Source organism: Podarcis filfolensis, assembly GCF_964270895.1.
Source record: "Podarcis filfolensis genome assembly, chromosome: 15".
Classification (NCBI taxonomy): domain Eukaryota; kingdom Metazoa; phylum Chordata; class Lepidosauria; order Squamata; family Lacertidae; genus Podarcis; species Podarcis filfolensis.
The window spans coordinates 11378920-11400044 of record NC_139618.1 but is presented as its reverse complement, the minus strand read 5'-3'; the positions used below and the strand labels follow the sequence as shown (position 1 = coordinate 11400044).

Below are 21125 nucleotides of genomic sequence, written 5' to 3'. Positions count from 1 at the left end.
GGCAACTTTCTATGTGTGTGAGGAGGTGGGATTCAGTGATTAATCTGCACGTGCTCAGAGATAGTGTTGTTCCATTTATCGTATTACAGTTTGACCTTTCGGAAATGGTCAAACTGAAACACAGATGCCACACAGCATCTAGCACAGCACGTTAGTTATAGTGGCTACAATGGGCAGAAAACAAATTAAGTGGTCTTCCTAGACCCTCTGCAATTTTCAAGAGGTCCATGGGGAAGGGTTTGGGAACCGCTGTTCTAACTAATGCCGATCCTGTTTTACATAAACACAATTTTTGTTTTCGGAGGGCAGAGCCCCTCGGATGAGATATCGGCGTCAATTGTAGACATGGCCAGATCCGTTCTCTGGGATGTCGCAACGAGCTCAGAGACGATTGTCGTCGAGCGGCCTGTGAAAACGGCTTCCCGTAAAATGAAATCAATAACAAACAGACTGCCTTCCTTTCTTTCAGGAGAAGCACTGATGAAGGAACGGAGGTGGAGAGGACTCTATGATGCCAGGATTTGCTCCTGAGAAGAGGCCGGGCAAGAGACGTCGCCCTCCGCCCCCTCCAAGCCCCTCTCCCAGCTTAAAACACCACCTAAGATTATTTTCAGTATTTCCGCTCTATGGACAGGTCTGCGTTCATAGCGCGTTCTCGTAGGCACATCGGTTCATAATTTCCAAGCTGGGCCTGGTTTCCGAAGAGAGCGGTGCAGCAGCTGTGTGTCCGCGGCTGGATTCCTCTGCCGCCGGTTGCAGCGTCCAGTGACTGTTTTTATTGGCCTTGGTCACCTTGTGCCAGTATATATTTTTTTGGGTGGGGGTGTTAACACCCTGCTGCAATGGCTGGCAGAAACTTCTCGTTCCAGCGGCCTGGTGGGAGATGCCCGCAACCTCCTTAGCGACTTCCCGATACACTCGAATGCCCTTGGTGTTCTGCTCCCCCTCGGCCCCCGCCCCCAAGACGGAGGCTCCTCCCTTTTCTGTCCAAACGCTTGGCAGGTCAGCAAAACAGCGGCAACTCTCCATCCCAGGATGTTGGCCGTCGAAGGCGGAAGGGCGAGATACCTCCATGGCCTGCAGAATAGAGACTCTCTCTCTCTCAAGCTCCAGAATGTGGAGACCCTGCTCTTAATAATGTGGGATATAGATGTGCAGGTGGACCTTTCTCGTAACTTATTTTTACTTTGGTAACTGTGGAGTCATTTGGTAATTTAGAATTTATGGAAGTGGCGAGGGGTGCGCAGATCTTTGCTTGCCCCACACCCCACACCCCCGGTGTAGTTCGGGCATCTTGCCTGCTTGGAGATCTCTCTACATGAGTTGCCGGTGGGTGGGATTGCTATGGTGGTGAACTCTGCAAAGCCCTGAAGATGGTTTGGTCTCCCTGTTTATTTCTCTGTCGCTTCACCCAGTTTGCTTTTGAAGTTCTGAGGTGGTTTTCCCAGTAGTCAGAAGGAGGGTTTGCATTGCTCCCCCCACAACACAGGCCCAGTTTATACACTTGGTGGAATCAAGAAATAAAACACTCTCTTATTGTCTTGAGCTGTACTGCTTTTTGGCAGCTTGGTGTGTCTGCCTAAAACCAACAAAAATTGCATCTCCTCGCATGTAGAAAGCTAGCAGTGACAGGGGTTCAACCTAATCTTCTCCCTGCCATACTCTCCACCACCCAGCCCTTCTCCATAGAGCAGCATTTCAAATGCCCACCCTGTAGATTTTAGAAGAGGCTTGGGAAGCCTGTGGCTCCCCGGATACTGTTGGACTACAACTCCCATCATCCTGGACCACTGACCATGCTGGCTAGGGCTGATGGGAGTTGGAGTCCGGCAGTACAGGCAGCACCCAAGCTCCCCCAGGCCTGCTGTAGAAGCACAGTCCAGGTCAAGTATTACCGCTGGATTCTCCGTGTGTATAAACTGGGCCACAGAGATTAATCTGCAAGTTGGAAAGTGTGTGTGTGTGATTTTTCTAACACATGAATGCTGGGGTGAGTGTGGCGGTGTCTTGTTTTTCCTCCCCAAAGGCTTGCGATTTTGTGGCAGCGTTCGCGGGATCAAATCTTGCCACAATAAGCTGAGATCTGCACCAGTTTCGTGCTCCTCCCTTTGAGCAGGGAAACCAAACCAGGAAGCCACAGTTGGCCATAGTTTCCCGTTACGTCCAAACCAGGAAACCATGGTCAATGGCTTCCAGACATGCCAGAACATGAAATCCTGTTTTAGAGTTGGTTTCCAGATCCTGAGCTGTTTGGAAGCCATGAAACACAGTTTCCCGGCTAGGATGCAATGGAAAGTTGTAGTCGATGCGGTGGCCTCATGCAAAAGGAATACATGAAGCCCATGCATGTCTCGGCTTATAAACAGAGTCTGGAATATCCGGACATGAAGCATGTGCATTTTGTGTTACGAATTGCTTCTATCTCTCCCCACTCGCAGAGAGATTGACCTCAGTATTAGAAAAAAGCAATATAGGGAATGGTGCCAGAAATAGACAATGTCTGGGCTTAAAGCAAGGGATAGGAAGAGACCTCCAAGACACAGTTGCCCCTGTCCCCTGAATATAACTTGAACTCGAGACCCTGTGAGCTCTAAAAATGGCTTGGGTGAGCATTTCCACCACCACCACCCCTTCCCTACTGGTATTAGGTTCATGTGGCTTTTTCTCAGCCTGACCACCGGAATCTGGCAATCAGAGAGTAGCTGTGAGGCAGCTGTGCCCGTAGTCACTGCCCCCATTCAGAACCTCTGTCCCAAGCCAAGGAATCGAGAAGAGTAGCAAGCCAGGGTGCTGTGGGAGTGGGGCAGGGGGCGGGGGCATGCCATTGGACTCTCCATGCTGGCTGCAGCCGAAAGGAGTCACGACCGGATGAATTTTGGGGTGTTGTGGCGTTGCCCATCCCTGTGCCAGTTCAAGGGAAGATTTTGTCTGCCTGTTCAATAAGTGTGGGTGTTACTTAAAACCCAGCAGGGCTGGCACCTCTAGCACCCGGAATGAAAGGCTCCTATAAATCAGAAACATGATTCTAGATTCAGGTAGGTAGTCGTGTTGGTCTGACACAGTCGAAATAAATAAAAAAATAAATAAAATTGTCCGGTAGCACCTAGAGACCAACTAAGTTTTTTCTGGGTATAAGCTTTTCATGTGGTATCTGAAGAAGTGTGCATGCGCACGAAAGCTTATACTCAGAACAAACTTAGTTGGTCTCTAAGATGCTACTGGACAATTAAAAAAAAGAAGAAGATTTATTTTGACTCAGAAACATGGCAAGCCAACAGTGTCCCTCCTCCCCAACGGATTACAGGCTGAGCTCATATGCCAAAAGCATGCCACCCCAGCTCCTAATCTAGTTTGTTGATGTCAACGCAGTCCCTGCCACAACACCTTGACCCAGGCATAGGCAAACTCAGCACTCCAAATGTTTTGGGACTACAACTCCCATCATCCCCGACCACTGGTCCTGTTAGCTAGGGATCATGGGAGTTGTAGTCCCAAAACATCTGGAGGGCCGAGTTTGCCTATGCTTGGCTTGACCCCTCTTCTCCCCATCGTTGCTGCTTTTTGTCCCAGCTCTTTATTTACCCACCCCCCGTTAAAGCAACTTGACTTTGTTTCTTTCAGGTACGTCACTAACCACTAAAATATTTCTGGATGCTTCTGGGGGGGGGGCAGGTGGGCTCCTTGTTGCAGATTTGTTCCTAATGCAGTCAGTTCACAACGCCTGACGGTTCAGTTCCGTGTCCCTAACAGCTCCTTAGATCTGCGCAGGGAAATACCTTCCCTGATGGGTTCTCCAGGGCTCCTCTCTTGACCTCCAGGAGAAGCAGCGTGGAGCAATGCAAGGCCAGAGTTTCAGAAGTGTGCAGAGCTCTAAATCAGTAGCCCTCTCTGACTCAGGGCTCACGGCAATAGGAAATGTGGAGAAGCCCTAAGCCTGGAATGCAAACAAGGCCTTTTCTACAGACTATCTTCTCAGGCCCTGCCAGGAGTCATGGACTGAAGGCTCTTTCTCAGTCCCCTCTACCTTATTTCACCCCTAGACTCATTGTCTGCCTTGGCCATCCAGTGATGGGGAGCATGAGACTCCAGGTGAAGAAGCAGTTTCTGGGAATCGCTGTGGAGGGACATCTTGGCTGGCAGGGTTGGAGGGCCTGGTCATCCACAGAGGAGAAGAACCTATGGTCCTCCAGAGTTTGGTGGATTGCAGCTCCCATCATCTCTGGCTGTTGGTTATGCTAGCTGGGGATGATGTGGATTTGTTCAGAAGGCCACAGGTTCTCCATCTGTGGACCTAGCAACTTCATGGTTCTTCTGATGGAACTCATCTAGAGGTGCTACACAAAGTGAGCGTACCAGCATCACGTAACGTGGGCCTCTTTTGAGGATCCCAGTAAGGAATGCCTGAGGGAGCACAGCAGAATTTCTTGCCCAGGCAACACTGCTGTTTTCTACGATAAGAGCACGGATAGCCAACCTGTTGCCCTCCAGCTATTGTTGGACTCCATCTCCCATCAGCCCCAGCCAGCATAGCCAATGCTCAGGAATGATGGGAGTTGCAGTCGAACATCTGGAGGGCACTGTGTTGTCTATACTCCCAAATCTACACTGTGCCAATACCTGCAGTATTAGGAAGAAAGGGTGTGAGGAAACATCTTCTGTATTTTTCGTCTGCTGTTTTGAGGTATTCTTGCCAAACGTTTGCGCATCAAGGCATGGTTTGGTAAGAATAGCTGACCAAAACAGTTGACCAAAATGACCAGAACTGCCTTTGCCAGCCTGGTGCCCTCAATATGTTATTGGACTCTGCCAACTCCCATCAGCCCCAGCTAGTTTTGTAGAGTTGTGGTTCAAAACTTCTGGAGGGCACCAAGATGGGGGGGAAATGACTCAAATATAACTTCTGTGAGATCTTGGTTCAGAATAACATGGGAACTTTTGTTATAGGTTCTGTGAGTTGTTGGGGAGCCCCTTATTCTCCTCATGGAGCTACAATTCCCCTCAGAGAGATACACCATTCCCAGAGTTCCTTGGGAAGAGAGGGATCAGTTGCTTAAACCACTTTGAGGGGATTTGTAGCTCTGTGAGGAGACTAAGGAACTCTCAGCACCCACAACAAGCCAGAGTTCCCAAAATTCTTTGCGGGGAAGCCATGACCAATCAAAGTGGTGTCTTAGTGCTGAAATGAATGGTTTGGGTTTGGTCTTCATTGGTCTTCAAGTGGACCTCTGACAAAGCACCCCGTGTTGCTTCTCAGTTTTGTTTTGATGAATTGCTTCTATTCTATTTATGGATGGGCAGAAACAGATGTAAATTCTTCTCTATCATCTCCCCCATTTATGCCATTTCTCTGTGCTTTCTGATGGATTTATCCACAGGGCCTTTTGGGGGGAAGCCCCATTCCAAGGACAGCTCACGCTTCCCACCCAAGTTCTGAAGGCCTCATTCCCAGAGTGCCGGCACCTTTCCCCCCCTAGAAACAAAGCGCTGTGCAAATCTGTTCTAGACCAAGGGTAGGGAACCTCTGTGCCCCTTCCCAGATGTTTATGGACCACAACTCCCATTGGCCATGCTGGCTGGGGCTGATGGTTGCTTCAGGTCCAACAACATCTGGAGGGTCAGAGGGTCTGCTTCCCTGGATCATTCCCCCGCCCCAAAGATATTTTCGTACACAGGGCCAGTATCTGCTCACCTGTGGTGGACACACCCTCTTCATCAGGAGCTGAAAGAGGGACCTGAATAAATTCAAAAAGGGATGTAACACTTAATTTATTTTCCCCCGGCCATTTTGCTGCATGAGCAGGGAAAGCCTTAGGGATCTGTGAGTGCAAGAATCAAAATATAAGGCCAGTCACAGAGGGTGAAGGAAGGGACACCCACCCTGTCGAGAATCTAGAGCAGGGTTTCCCAAACTTTGGTCTCCAGCTGTGTTTTTTTAGACTACAACTCCCATCATCCCTAGCTAGCAGGACCAGTGGTCAGGGATGATGGGAATTGTAGTCCAAAAACAGCTGAAGACCCGAGTTTGGGAAACCCTGCTCTAGAAAGCCAAATTATTTTCTCTGTAAGGATCAAGAGGACTGGATAGCTCAGTCGGTTAGCACATGGTGCTGGCAACAACAACGTTGCAGGTTCGATCTTCATATAGGACAGCTGCATTGTGGGGGTTGGACTAGATGATCCTCAGGGTCCCTTCCAACTCTGATTCTATGACTTGTAGGGAGGACTCTGTGAATCCGGCTTTGCCAAGCTTGGTGCTTTCCAGATTGCTTTGAACCACAACTTCCAACCACCTAGAAGGCACGTGGTTGGCGAAAACACTTAGAAAACATTCAGAGCCAAAGCTGTGTGTTGTCTCCTTTCGTTAAGGTGCAACGCTACACCCCGAAAGCCAAATTGCAAAGCCAGGTTGCAAAGAGGTGCCCGTGACTCACCACCCTTCCTGGTCCTCTCCCTTTAGTTGAGGATGCCAACCAAATATATGCATGTTGTCAACTTCACACCAAGACAAAACCCGAGGTACCAACACAAGTCCTAATGGAAAGCTTTCCAGCAAGTCAGCACTTAAATCTGTTACGGATCTCTTAATAAATCCACTAAACGAACAAAGCCAACTTGTCGGCCTTCTGAGCAGGGCCAGAATTAAGCCGATACTAGATGTACAAATAAATTAAAATATGGATAACCTTTTACCCTTGTGGTATGTATTCCAATTTTGTAGTTTTAGTCACTTTTTTGGCTATCGAATTTTGTTAGAGAAAGAAAAATCAGTTTGACAGCTAATGTCCTATTTTGTTATCGGCTTAATTTTTTCCTTTTCCTTTTTTTTTTCTCTCTGTACAAAAGCTTTACAGATGGGAGTCTATTAAGTGTAACTACTTCTACAGATTATGTATTCATGTATCGCAGGCCCTGCGACAGGCCTGCTAAAGTGTGATGAGCTCATACTAAACCAATAAAATTTGTTGCGGAAGAGAAGCCCCTCTGTTTTCCCTGTGGTCCCTTCTCTAAGATGACACAAAACAGGAAGGAGTTGCACAGATGGACATTAGAAAATGAGCTGAATTCTTGAAATGTATTAGACTTTTAAAAACAATTATAAAGAGAAAGTAGGTTAAAATTCAAAGCACTTCCTTCTTCCTGACCCAATTCTATACCTTTCCAAACTTCCACAGGGTGCCTATCTTTTTCTCTGACCCAGGAGAAGTTTTTCCCACTGCCTTGACCTATATTTCCTTGAAGAAGCTCTGGGACAGCTCAGTTGGCAGAGCACGAGACTCTTAATCCCAGGGTTGTAAGTTCAAGCCTGGCATTGGGTAAAAAAAATAATTCCTGCATTGCAGGGGGTTGGACTAGATGACCGTGATGGTCCCTTCCAGCTCTATGCTCCTTTCCAAACTCCTGTTTTACTCCCTAATATGGCATGGTAGAGGGACGCGGGTGGCGCTGTGGGTTAAACCACTGAGCCTAGGGCTTGCCGATCAGAAGGTCGGCGGTTCGAATCCCCGCGGTGGGGTGAGCTCCCATTGCTCGGTCCCTTCTCCTGCCAACCTAGCAGTTCGAAAGCACGTCAAAGTGCAAGTAGATAAATAGGTACCGCTCTGGTGGGAAGGTAAACGGCGTTTCCATGCGCTGCTCTGGTTCGCCAGAAGCGGCTTAGTCATTCTGGCCACATGACCCAGAAGCTGTCTGTGGACAAACGCCAGCTCCCTTGGCCAATAAAGCGAGATGAGCGCCGCAACCCCAGAGTCGGTCACGACTGGACCTAATGGTCAGGGGTCCCTTTACCTTTTATGGCATGGTAGAAGAAATGGCCGTTCTGCTAAAGTCCCAAGACCTCCATACAGTCAGTATTTTGCAGGAGAGATCCAAACACACATTGGAACTTTAAGTCTGTGCAACTGAAGTGGATCAAAGCAGTTGTTCTTTTTAAGTTGTTTAATTTTTTTGCGGTTTGGAAAGCGATAGGGGGAAATGTATTGAAAAGTGTGGGGTGAACGAATGATGAATGGAAAGACCATTTAGCCGCTGAACAATCTCATCAGGATAATCCAGGACAAATGTTCCTGGTCACATACCTGCCCTGCAAACAATCAGACTGAAGGTTTGATAAAGACCAGGCACCGTCTAATTGCTGCATTGTGCATGCAAATCAGGACAAATGCTGAGTAAACAGCCCACCTGCAGGAGCGCTGCTTCTTTAATCTCTGATCAGAAATAATTGAGGAAACCAACGGCATAGCAACAAAGCTCAGCCCAGCAAGTTGTTTTCACGGGTTGGCTCTATCAACGAATCTGTCAGCTGCAGCTCTCTCGGTTTCTCATTTTACCTGTCTTAAATTCAGACCTCCACATCCTCATCAATTTGCAAATATATATATATATATATATCTCCTCATGAAAATTCATCGGAATTTTAGCACCAATTACTTGTAACAAACACACTTTTGGTATTCAGTTTTGACTGATATACATATTTTGCAAACAATTTCCCCCAGATATAATGCATCTTTGGATGCTGTCTTCAGTGTGGATTGTTATGCACACTTCACTTAATGGAATGCATTTTCCAACATTGGCTGGAGAGCTGCAGAACCAGATTTGGAGAAGGGCAGATTTTTGAAGGATCGCTGCATTTTGGTCCGCATATCAGTTTGAGAAGCGTGAAGTAGGTGCAGTTAAAATGAAAACAAAACCTAACGTCTCCTCCATACCTACACCTTGTCTCACCTTTTAACCACTGCATGGTTACTGTGTTTTGGACCCTGCCCATGCTTCAACGAGATCTAGGTGGTGTGTTAGACCAGGGGTCAGCAAACTTTTTCAGCAGGGGGCCAGTCCACTGTCCCTCAGACCTTGTGGGGGGCCAGACTATATATTTTTTTGGGGGGGTGAACGAATTCCTATGCCCAACAAATAACCCAGAGATGCATTTTAAATAAAAGGACACATTCTACTCATGTAAAAACACACTGATTCCTGGACCGTCCGCAGGCTGGGTGTAGAAGGCAATTGGGCTGCATCCGGCCCCCAGGCCTTAGTTTGCCTACTCATGCGTTAGACCCTCGGCTATCTTGGGAGGCGAAATGGGTTCGGAGAAAGTGACTTGCCCAAAGTCACCTGGTGCGCAACACACCTGAGCAAAAAGCTGGAGCACCCACCACCCTGCCCATTCAAATATGGCCACTCCATGCTATCTAGGCATCAGCCCTGGAAGTTGCTAGGAGGTGGGATTAGCGGGGGGTGGGGGGGCAGTGTTCAAGCAGCTGTCTTGGACTGGCTGGGCGCCAAGGAACGGTGGGAGGAACCATCTGGGGAACCCCCAATGTAAGGTTACCAGACGTCCATGTTTCCACAAATCAGTCCCCATACAAAATCCATTGAAGTTGAAAAGTGTCCCCGGATTCACCGAAAAAATCTGGTAACCTTATTTGGGGCAAAAAGGCTCAGAACCCCAGGATTGGTGGTGGGATCATGAGCGGTCAGAGAGAGAAGAGGGTGCAGTGGCATAACACGGGGGTCCCAAGGGGACTGTTGCCCAGGGCGCACAATCTGGGGAGGGTGAACCAGCCCCCCCACCCAGAAACCCCTATCGCACCTGCCCTGCCTGGCTCCAGCAGTGAGGGCTGGGTGAGTGCGGAGGGTGAAGAGCTGGTACACGCCCCGGACCCTGGCAAATGGTGCTATGCCACTGAAAGGTGGTGTTGGAAGCTGAAGAGGCAACAGGGGTTTGTGAGCAGGAAGAGGCTATGGCAGAGAGCAGTCCAGACTCGGAGGCAGGAGAGGAGCGGGGCCAGAAGACAGAGATGAGGCAGGCTGCTGAAGAAGCCAGGGAGTCTCCCCCTCCTGCTGCAACTGGCTCCCCTCTCTTTTGGTCTCCCAGGACATTCAGAGAAATGAAGAGGGGCCCCTACAGCACCAGAAGAGGCTGACACACCAGCTGTAGCACCTCATGCACAGTGAATCTGGTTGTTTTCAGCCAATAACCTCCAAGCTGGGCTCCTGCAATGTGTTGCGTGAGGGGCTGCCGTTGAAGACTACCTGAGATAAGAGTATTCTTATCTCTCTGTTCTCTTTCCTTTTATTTTCTTGTTTCATTTTTGTTTTTGCTCCGTTTCCATCTTTTGTATTACTTTTCTATTCAGGGTTAAGGAAGGGTTAACACGCAGGTGGAGGAATCTGTGTGAGAGGAAGGGAAAGGGGAGACCTCCCAGGGTGGGGGGTGGGATGAAAGCTGGGAGGGTTCACCTTTCTACGTGTTGCTCAAGGTAAGATTTATCTGTGAAAGAGGACTTTTTATCTCTCCCCCCCCATTTCCTTTCCTTTTGTTTTTGTTTAGATTTTTTTTAAAATTGCAATGTATTAATAAAATCTTATAAACTGGAAGAAAGAGACCATCAGCCTCTAAAACAATTCGATTTCTGTGCGGAACCAGTTGCAGCACAAAGCACATTTCCTAAAAGCAGAGGAGATGGGGAACCTGTGGCATGGACCTGTCTCCAAGCCCCCACTCTCCTTGAATACCTCGCAAAGGTCAGAACAATCCCAAAATCTTGATTCCAGCTCAAAGCCTCCTTCCTATTTTGAAGCTGATCTTGCTTCAATCTACCGCTAGGTGGCGCTGTGGTCCTTATGGCAATGTGTTGAAATCCACACTTTCTGGATTAATGCGCCAATTCCCAGAATCAGCCTATGCCTCTCTTCCTAGCCTATTGATGCCTAGCAATTAACTATCAGCGTGCCAAGGCTCCCTGTCCATTGCCCCATGCCAACCAAGAGTCTTCTTGTTATTTTGCTCCTGTCCACACTTCAAACCCTGTGTGAGTTTTCCCCCAGCCAGACAGAATGCCCTGCTCCTATACCATCGCGGCAGCACATCCCACAACTTGCCCTCTCCCCTCAGCAGTAAGAATGTTTGTGAACATTCGGGGGGGGGGAGTGTTTGGCTTGGGGACGCAGGTTTCTTTATCGGATTACTATAAGACTTCAACATCAACTTCGTTGGACTGGTCATGTTGTGCGGATGCCCGATTATTAAAATGGAAAGCGTAATGCTGGTGGTCAACAAAAGAGGTTTAAAGACTGTCTCAAGGCAAATCTAAAAAAATGTAGTACAGTGGGACCTCAAGTTACATACGCTTCAGGTTACAGACTCCGCTAACCCAGAAATAGTACCTCGGGTTAAGAACTTTGCTTCAGAATGAGAACAGAAATCGCACAGCAGCGGCACGGCGGCAGCGGGAGGCCCCATTAGCTAAAGTGGTGCTTCAGGTTAAGAACAGTTTCAGGTTAAGAACAGACCTCTGGAACGAATTAAGTTCTTAACCTGAGGTACCACTGTATAAACACCAACAATTGGGAAACACTGGCCTGCAAGAGCTCCAGTTGGAGAACAGCCTTGACCAAAGGTGTCATGGGCTTTGAAGACACTCAAACTCAGGACACAAGGGAGAAACGTGCCAAGAGGAAGGCACGCTTGGCAAACCCTCACCGTGATCAGCTTCCACCCAAAAACCAATGTCCTCACTGTGGAAGGACGTGTGGATCCAGAACTGGCCCCCACAGTCACTCATGGACTCATTGTTAAAACTGTGTTTATGGAAGACAATCTTACTCGGCTACGAGTGTTTGCTGAAGAAGAAGAAGAAGAAGAAGAAGAAGAGGAGGAGGAGGAAGAAGATGACTAGAAGACTCACTCCCAAGTTTCAGAGAAGGCCAGGCGCAGTCTGCAGGGTTCTTGTTCCTGCTATTGCTTATTTTTTAAAAAAGCGAAACAATGCATACTGTATGTTGCTTGATCGAATCAATCAGCCAAATGTAGATGAGATTGGCTGCTGTGACTCAGTTCTGCACCAGCTGGAGATGCATCGCCCATGTTTGGGTTGCTGGTGTTTGTGTGTGCGTCTGTGAGAGAGAGCCTGCATAAGAAGTGCGATCGGCTACAGCACAGCTGGCTCCGGGTGATGACAAGACTTCTTTATTTACATTTCAATGCAGCCCCATAACCCACGTTCTCCCGATGTTGAACGATTCAATTGTAAAAAGCCATAAAAAATTTAAACCAAAGCTGCATGCACACACACACCAAAAAGAAGAAGAAAAAAGAATGAAAATTAGAAGGGAGACAATGAGCATCATGGGAGTACTTAAAAGAGTATATTTTTAAAAAGCACTAAAATTATTAAGTTTAATTACTTAAAACTGAAAGGGCTTTTCTCAGCACCAAAAGGACCAAGTGAGCCTCTTTTGGGAGGATTTTCCATAGTTTGATCTAGGAGTGCCACTGCAATTGTAGACATATATTGAGTCTTCAGCTCAGCAGGGTCTAAACCAGCCTTTGCCCACCTGTGGCTCCCTAGATGTGATGGACTCCTTATCGTCCCAGTGGTGGTTGGTGTCTATTGAGACTGGTTGGGCAGAAAGCAGGGAGGCCAACAGCAGGTGGCGCCAGAGCCAAAGACACACAGAGCCAACCAGGAAGTCTTCACAGAGTGGCAGAAGATGGTGAGGGGTTGAGGGTCAGTGCACAGGAACCAGAGCAGCAAGCCCCTCTGAAAGGAACAGCTTTGTTCAATTGGCATTGTGCAGGTCGGCTATGTAAATTGCCCTGTGTGTTGACAAATGTGTGTTTGTGTAGGGGTGCCATGTTGAATTGCTTGGCACCAAAACATCTCAGTGCGGACCAACTCCCTTCCCTCGTGTTCTTTACACCTTTCTGTGTTTTCGCAACAATGAAGTGAAAATATGGACGGTGTATACTCCTTTCCCTCGCATCCCATTCTTATTATAGTGCATCCTCTCTCTCTCTCTCTCTCTCTCTCTCTCTCTCTCTCTCTCTCTCTCTCTCTCTCTCTGTGTGTGTGTTGTTTTTCTTCTTTTTAAAGCACATATACGGAGCTTTAGTTCTGAGCAAAAAGTGAGAGGAAGGCTTTGGGGCACCCGAGATGCTGTCAGACTTCGCTAGAGGAAAGAATATGGCTCTTGCATTTAAACCGTTTGAAGTATTAATTAAAAAGAATTATGCACAGGATGAAGGATCTGAAGTGTGCCTTTGAATCTCAATAAGGCATCGGGATTACAAATAGCCAGGGGAGCTGTGAAAGAAGGAGAAGGAGAAGCAGGGTGGGGCGTCGGGAGGAGAAAAATAAAGCGAGCTGCCTGTCTTGGGAAAATCTCTTGTTGCAGATGAACAAGGATCCCAGGAAAAAAACAACATTCTGGACAACTTTTGGTACGATCTGCTAAGGGCACGAGAGTTTGAACCCGGAGTTCAGAAAAGGTTGAAGGACCAACCATGTTTATTTGCTTTTATTTTATTTCCTTTCCTCCAGGGAACTCAAGACTGCAAGCTTCAGTTTTGTCCCCCCTCCATTTTATCCTCAAGACAAGGTTAGTCTGATGGTTAGTCTCACCCAAGGACCCCTGGTGGGCTTTGTGGCTGGATTTGGTCTTCCCATTCCTAGTCCAACACTCTGAATGGCTCAGTCGGTAGAGCAGGAGACTCTTAATCTTAGGGCTGTGGGTTTGAGCCCCACTTTGGGCAAAAAGATTCCTGCTTTGCGGGGGGTTGGACTAGATGACCCTCAGGTACCTTTCCGACTCTACAATTCTATGATTCGGAACCTGTCTCCTTCCAAATGCCGTTGGACTCCAACTCCCATCATTCCTGCTGGCTGGGGCTGATGGGAGTTGGAGTCCAACACAATCTAGAGAGCCACAGCTTAGCCACTCCTGCCCTAATCTCTGTGCTGCACTGATCAGCATTATGCCCACATTAAAAACAAACGAACCCTTCCCCAATGTTTCTTACAAGAGAATACAAGAATATGATCTCAGGGCCCCAGCAAGGTTTCTCCAGTGCACTGCTTGCAGAGCAAGCATCTCACTCCTGCACACCTTGAAGTGAAGGCTTCCTTCACTTGCTTTCCACCACAGTACAAAAAGATGCTTTGGCGGGCTCCTCCCCTTATGCACTTCAGCCAATCAGCATTGAGCAAAGGGCTCTTTAAAATCCTGCCTCCCCAGCATCACTTGGGCAGATCACACCACCGAGTCTGGTGGACAGGTGCTATTCTCCAGGGAGACACCGACAAAGCCCAATCTGGACTCAGGGGTAGACCAAAGGACAGAGAAAAAGATAACAGGAAGATGCCAGAATTTGTGGCTCAGGCAAGGCTCAACGACAACATAATGTTACAAAAGGGTCTGTGTTCCTTTGGAGAACTGAGACGCAGTGGAGACTGTTGAAGCTTTAACAAATTGGTTTATTCACCTGTTTACACGTTCCGTCTGCATGGAGGGAGTCCAGATCTTACAGCATAATCATCCCAAGAGGGTTTGTCCCCCACAGCAGTGCAGCTCTGGAATCCAAGCCATCTCTCCCAGCAAGCCTTCAGCCAGCCTGCCCAAGATGGATCCCAGTCTTCTTCCCAGAACACCCTGCTAAAAACTCTCTTTTCCTGACACCTCGCACCCAGTTACCATGGTAAGCTTCCAAATCCCCAGCCTCTGTTCACACCTCAGGGCAAGCGGGAAGGACAGTTCTCTTGTATTGCCAATGGCCTTGTCATGTTTCTTAATGGCCCTAGCTTTGCATAGGCTTGCTCAGGAATTCCTCTGCAGCTTGTATTTCTCCCTTCACATCCCAAATAATCAGAATCCTACCATTTATCAATTTCTGCTGGATCTGGCCAATGGTCCAACTAACTGAGCACCCTGTTCTCATGGTAGCCGACCAGATGTCAAAAGGCAGGGGTAGCCTGGAAGGTTTTGCCGCTGCAGTGAAATGGCCGGAGGTGTCACTCTGTACAATGCGGCAAAGGTGGAACCAGAAGGCCACAAAGAATCACATTCACACATTGGAGGTGAAAAAAACAGACAGGATCTCTCCTCTCTCCCTGATCTTTTCCGAATGATATCAGTCTCCCCTTTGTCCACTCACCCTCTAGCCCAGGCATGCCCAAAGTCCGTTTCGAGGGCCTAATTTGGTCCGCTGGTCGGTTTAATCCAGCCCCTGTGGCAGTTTATTTCCTGGGGTAAAATCCTGGAAAAAAAACCAACTCAACAATTTCAATCGTAAAAAAGCTCAACAACTTTGGTCAGCCCTCACGGCCCTTCACTTCATCAAATCTGGCCCTCTTTGACAAAAGTTTGGACACCGCTGCTCTAGCCATTTGTGGAAGCCCAAATTACTCCCAAGAAACTGGAGATGTGTGAGAGAGTAATTTATCCATTCTAGAAAGGCAGGCTTCTGCTTTCTCCCGCCCTGCCGCCCCTTAAATCTAAATGGAGATTTATTTATTTAAGAACTGGATCGAAGGAGGCTTTCCGTTCCAACTCCACTTGCGAGCCCTATTTAAAAATGGATCAATATCGGGCTGACCTTGGGCACGGCTGTACTGAGCCGCTTCACGGGGTGTGTGTCACCGTCTGGAAGGAGGAATCGCCTCCTCCAGCTCAGTTACTGCAATCCTTTGCTTCAGCAAGCACGAAATTGCTGCCAGGCGGCCGTCGAGTATTACATTTCCCCCAGTTGCGACCCGTTCTGTGGGGTGTTGAGCGATGGATTTGCTCACAACGGGGTTTGCCCCAAGCAATAATGTGCCCCCTGTTACTCTCTGACTACAGTGGTACCTCGGATTACATACGCTTCAGGTTACATACGCTTCAGGTTACAGACTCCGCTAACCCAGAAATATTACCTCAGGTTAAGAACTTTGCTTCAGGATGAGAACAGAAATTGTGCTCTGGCGGCGCGGCAGCAGCAGGAGGCCCCATTAGCTAAAGTGGTGCTTCAGGTTAAGAACAGTTTCAGGTTAAGAATGGACCTCCGGAACGAATTAAGTACTTAACCCTAGGTACCACTGTACTTCTAACCCAGCACAGTGGCATAGCGTGGGAGGCAGGGGGCCGTGGCCCCAGGAGAAAATTCTGAAGGTGCGCAACCAGGAGCCCCCCATGCAGACACTGGCTTCCATGGGGGATCTCCAGCCCAGCAAAAGTGGCAGAGCAGCTGACCAGGGGAATGCTGCTGACAGTGCCCAGGCACATTCTGGTGGGCCCCGTCCCCATCTCTCCATCCTTCCCTTCCTCCCTGCTTGCCTGTTGCCAGGGGTCTCTGGGCCCCGGAGCCTGGCCTAGCAGGGTTGCCAGGTCCCCGGCAGAGGCTGGCAATTGCGGAGCCTCCGGAGGGCTCGGTCTGCCTTCCTTGTGCTCACGAGAGCGCATTTCTGAAGCCCTTTGGTCTCCAGACTGCACTGAGGCCGGCCTCCTCGCTGAATGGCCACCCAGCTCGCTTGCTCGCTTCTCACTTGGTGTGCTGTGCTCCCCAGGGAGTGGCGGAAGCAGCCCAGGCCCACAGTGAGTGGGTACAGAGGGAGGCAGGCAAAGAGCAACCCCAGTGGGGCATAGAATGGTGCCCCCTCTGTTAGGGGGATTTGCCCACCAAGGAAAGGAATGGGATAGGCTGAAGCATCTCACCTTGGCAGGCATTATATTAAAAAATATAGGTCTCTCCAGTGTCTGGCTATGATGCTTCTGGCCGCTGAAAGTTGGTGGGTTATGAGTTCTTTGTGGTGTAAGTGGGCATTATTGTCTTGGAAGATGTTTAGTAAGGTCAATTCTGAGGTGATTTCTAATACTTGCTTGGTTATTTTACTTATTTCTCATATGGTTGTTGTCCAGGATAGTTTGATTTTGGGGCACTCCCACCACATGTGGAGGTATGTGCAAGCATGGACCAATAGTACCAAATAGTATGGGAAACAGCCCTACTAGAAAAATTAACCAATAAACTAAAACTGACACAGGGACAAATAGAAGAAGACACCTTCACCCCAGTATGGCTCCCCTTTATCACATACACAGCCCAACAAGACAATGACAAAAATTCACCAACAGCATACAAATCAATATGGCTAACCTGATCCAAAACACCCACTCACACATGAAAACAAAGACCCCCACAGCCAACCACAAATGAATAACCACACCCTAGGCCAACCCCAACCTCTCTCACCACCAAAGGAACACAAGTGCACAGCAGAGAACCTGCACAATCAACACTGACACCAAGCCCTACGTATAGTAAGTAAAATAGAAACATCGCCACCCCACCCCCACCCATCTTTCCCCCCTCCATCCACCTCTTTCCCCCTTTTCTTCCCAATGTCTCAACAAATGAAACTGATTTGTAAAAATGTTACATGGGGGGGGGGGAATATGAAAGAGAGACATTGCACACACTTTTGTAAATCAAGAAAATCTTTAATAATAAAAGCAAATTGCCAATGATTTAACTCGGATAGGATACAGTTGACCTGATGCACTTAGACTGCAAAACACTTTTGACAAAGTCCCTCACCCAAGACTCCAGAGTAAGCTTAGCCATCAGGGGGCATGAGGAGAGGTCAGTTGCTGGTTAACGAACAGGATGCAAAGGTTATAAATGAATGGACAGTTTCCCCAATAGATGCAGGACGTGAAGTTCCTCAGAGTTCAGCCCCATGGGATCTGTGCTTTTCAACTTGCTCAGCTCTTTGATGCTGGGAGCCAAAGGCAGCTGTGGTTCAAGGATGCTGGGGCAGACTAGTCTGCACTGACTGGCAGCAGCTCTCCAGGCCACACTGAAAGTACAAAAGGATCCTGGGAAATGTAGTTTGCTCCGCAGAGAACTACAGTTCCTAGCACTCTCAGCAAACTACAGCTCCCAGGATTATTTCAGAGGGAAGTCATGCGCTTTCACTGTACGGTGTGGATTTGACCTGAAGGTCGCATAGCCTAGCATGCTGAAAGCCATCAAAACATTTAGGGGAACTTTGAAAATCTCCCGATAAGGACACACTCCCAAATACAGTGGTACCTCAGGTTATATACACTTCAGGTTACAAACTCTGCTACCCCAGAAATAGTACCTCGGGTTAAGAACTTTGCTTCAGGATGAGAACAGAAATTGTGCAGCGGCGGCAGCAGGAGGCCCCATTAGCTAAAGTGGTACCTCAGGTTAAGAACAGTTTCAGGTTAAGAACGGACCTCCAGAATGAATTAAGTTCATAACCAGAGGTACCACTGTAGACTGGGTATTGCTTATTTTACAACCTTCCCTCATGGAGTTTGGGACTACACCTCCCATGAGCCCCAGCCATGACTGATGGGAATTGTAGCCCAAAACGTCTGGAGGGCGCCCTAAGGCTGCTTCATTGCATATGTCTCTTGCAAGGAACATAGACTCATAGAACTGGAAGGCACCCCAGGGGTCATCTAGTCCAACCCGCTGCAATGCAGGAATCTCAACTGGATCATACATGGGAGGTGGCCACCCAACCTCTGCACTTGGGCGGATGAGACCTTCCTCCTTGAGAAACAGCCGGCGCATTTGCCTTCCGATCCTCTTGGGCTGCTTTGCGGGATTCCTCCGCTGAGCTGAAAACCCGTAAGAAAGACAGAAGAGCATTGCCGGATCAGGCCAGCAGCCCACCCTGCCCAGCACCCTGGCTCAGCACCTAGGTGAGGGAAACCCTCCAGCAGGATCCGTGCCCAAAAGCAACTCTCCCCTCTTGGGGTTTCCAACAACCGACATTCAGAGGCATTGCTGCCTCCGACCCGTGGGGGCAGAGCGTCGCCCCCTCTGCAGCCCTCAGCCGCCTCCTCCACGAACTGGTCCCAATCCGCCTTTTTAAAGCCATCCAACTTGATGGGGGCCTCTTCCTCTAAATTCTGCTACGGGGTTTTCTTTGCATCCTAGAAAATACACTGGAGGAAAAAAGGAAGCCTTTATTTATCTCGGGCAGAAAGATACACACAAGGAGAGAGCGAGAAAGCTCTTGCACGCCTGCAGTTTACAATTTGCTGCTGCTGCTGCTGTAAAACTCTCTCTCTCTCTCTCTCTGCCTGCTTTCCCTTTCCCTGCCTCTTAATCCTGTATGTAAATGGCAGCCAATGGATGCGGCTCTTGAGCGGGGCTGGGATTAGAGCCGGGGCGAATGGGTGGCAATCTTACTGGGATTACAGAACAAAGAGGCGCCCTCCCCCTCGCTCGCCTGCGCTGCAGCCCCCGGGAGGAAGGGGCTGGCTGCATGGGCCCCCCCTGCTCGGCCCGCCACCCCCCTCCCCGTAGCATCCACCCCCACCCCCGGGGCGCCCAGGGTGCCGATTACCCCCACCCCCCCTTCCAGTCCCCCCACCCTCCTCCTCTTCCCTCCTCTCTCTCCTTCCTCCTCCTCCTCCTCCTCCATACAGATTAATTCCACCCTGCAATCCAGGCGGGAGGAGCCGGCAGCTGGGAGAGGCTGATCCTTGCGGTAAGAGTAACTTTTCCAGACCCCCCCCAACCTAGACCCCCTTCTACTTTGCCCTGGTCCAGATCCACATCCCACCTCTCCCCCCCCCCCACGTTTGCATCGCGAGCATCCCCCACCCCCCATCTCCTCTCTCTTTTGCGCCTTGATTTTTGCGCGCGCGCGTTCTGCGGGCGCGCAGTTTTGCAGTTTGCGCCGGTCTTGCGGATGTTCCTGGGCGCGGGGGGGGGGGAGGTGGGATTATTCGGAATTAAAAGACGTGGTGCGGTGGGGAGGGGGCTCGTCTGCCAGGGAGGAGTTGGGGAGGAGGGCTAGATGGCCAGTCAGCCCTGATGTGTCTCAGGTGTAAGACATCGCAGTCGTTATTTGTTGTGTGTGTGTTTTGGGGAGCTTACGGTTTGCGTCTTGGGGTGGAGAGCAGGTTGCGTCCGTGCTTTTTCCTCTTGTCCCGGTGGGGGTGGGTTGGGGGAAAGGTTAATTTCAAACTGAGTTGCAGGAAATGTTGATGGTGAGATGGTTTGTGTGGGGAGGGGGGGGTTGAGTCTTCCTCTGGCATCCTCCTCCTCCTCTGCGGTTTGGGAATGAGGTCAGTGTGGGGAAGCCAAGCTATAGGAAAGTGAGTTGATGATTGACTAAGACCTTTCACCCTTTCTTTCTTTCTTTCTTTCTTTCTTTCTTTCTTTCTTTCTCCCCCATCCACAACACTTTGCTGCTTTTCCTGCTGTTTCTGGTTCTCTTCCACCCCCACACCTACCTGGACTTGCAACAGCTATTCATCCCTCTCCCCTCTTCCCCAAACTTGAAAATTGGGAGCTCTTTTTCAGACTGCAAACGCATCCAGTCTTTTCTCTTTTCGACTCGGCCTTCCTATTTCATGTTGGGCTGCAAACTGTCAGTGAGGAAGGGGAGAACTCAGTGCGGTTTAACCATTTTGACACTGCCTGCATTCTTACTTTGAACAGCTATTTATGGCAATCATTATCACATTTTCAATTTCTGCTCCAAGTTCTGCCCCGAGTTGTTGTTGTTTTTTTAAAGGGCAATTCTCTATCTCTCCCCCCAACTCTAACCAATCCCTTGTAACATTTCTCTCCTAATCTGAGAGATCTGATTATTGCTTAAATTTTATAATAAAAGCACCCACCTGGATCCCTCCCAGCCTTCAAAAAGTGGAAATCCCTTCCCTCCCTGTGCGTGCGGCCTGCTTGCTGTTTGATTCATGGGTGAGCAAAAGGTGCTCTGTACATGCTCAGAGGCTTCGTCCTTCGGATGCTTGGCAGTTTAGCTCTGGAGTAAAATAAAAAAAGGGACGTTGAGCTGAGCTTTGGGTAAACCCTGGTCACCCTGTTCTCACCCCCAGCAAAAGGAAAAAGTGTGCTGGGTTTTGGAAGGTTCTCTGTTTCACTGCATTTAGCCTCAGTTATCCTTTCTGTACTTTGTGTTGTATTTACAGTACATTTTTTTTTAAAAAAAGGAGGACCAGAGCTTTAGGAGGAGGGTGATCTGTATCCCTGGCATCTCCAGGTCGGGTTGGGAATATTCCCTGCCTCCGTATACCTGGAGAGCTGGTCTGACTTCAGCCCTCTCTGCTCCCCCCCCCAAACCCATATCTTTGGTGGGGTGGGTGCAGATTTATTCCCCCACCCCTGTGCATGTGACTGATGCTTTTTTAATATAAAGTAAAAAGGTGGGGGTTGTACTGGCACCTCCAGAGTATTCCTGGATGACTTGGCATCAGCAGGGGCAGCCAGGCCTTCCTCCCGGGTTGAATCGATCAGCTTTGCGGCACTTTGCAAGAAGGCAAGTCGCTTTTAAAAAAACAACCCCAAAACA

The 21125-nt window shown here is 49.0% G+C and overlaps 2 protein-coding genes and 2 long non-coding RNA genes across 12 annotated transcripts in view; 2 read left to right on the top strand and 2 right to left on the bottom strand.

Moving 5' to 3' along the window:
* CLIP2 (CAP-Gly domain containing linker protein 2) overlaps window positions 1-1541 on the top strand; it is a 69823-nt gene extending 68282 nt beyond the window's left edge. For all 6 annotated transcript variants that reach the window (XR_014541906.1, XM_083587538.1, XM_083587541.1 and 3 more), the window contains one exon: window positions 470-1541. Coding sequence is in view for 5 of the 6 variants with exons in the window: in XM_083587538.1 (XP_083443664.1) it covers window positions 470-481 (12 nt within the window). In the remaining variant the exon portion in view is untranslated. The remainder of the gene's footprint in view (window positions 1-469) is intronic.
* A 1696-nt stretch (window positions 1542-3237) lies between these two features.
* On the bottom strand, window positions 3238-9345 carry LOC310750254. The gene is made up of 2 exons (XR_014542025.1): window positions 7786-9345; window positions 3238-7410 (listed from the first exon to the last, which is right to left on the bottom strand). It is a non-coding gene; the product is annotated as an uncharacterized lncRNA (long non-coding RNA).
* Window positions 9346-17241: 7896 nt separating this feature from the next.
* Window positions 17242-19975, bottom strand: LOC310750212. The gene is made up of 2 exons (XR_014541975.1): window positions 19688-19975; window positions 17242-18735 (listed from the first exon to the last, which is right to left on the bottom strand). It is a non-coding gene; the product is annotated as an uncharacterized lncRNA (long non-coding RNA).
* The window catches only part of GTF2IRD1 (GTF2I repeat domain containing 1), an 84310-nt gene continuing 82182 nt past the window's right edge, over window positions 18998-21125 (top strand). The window contains exon 1 of one of the 4 annotated variants that reach the window (XM_083587581.1): window positions 18998-19295. The gene's annotated coding sequence lies outside the window, so the exon portion shown is untranslated. The remainder of the gene's footprint in view (window positions 19296-21125) is intronic. The other 3 variants (XM_083587579.1, XM_083587582.1, XM_083587580.1) reach the window with 3 other exon arrangements.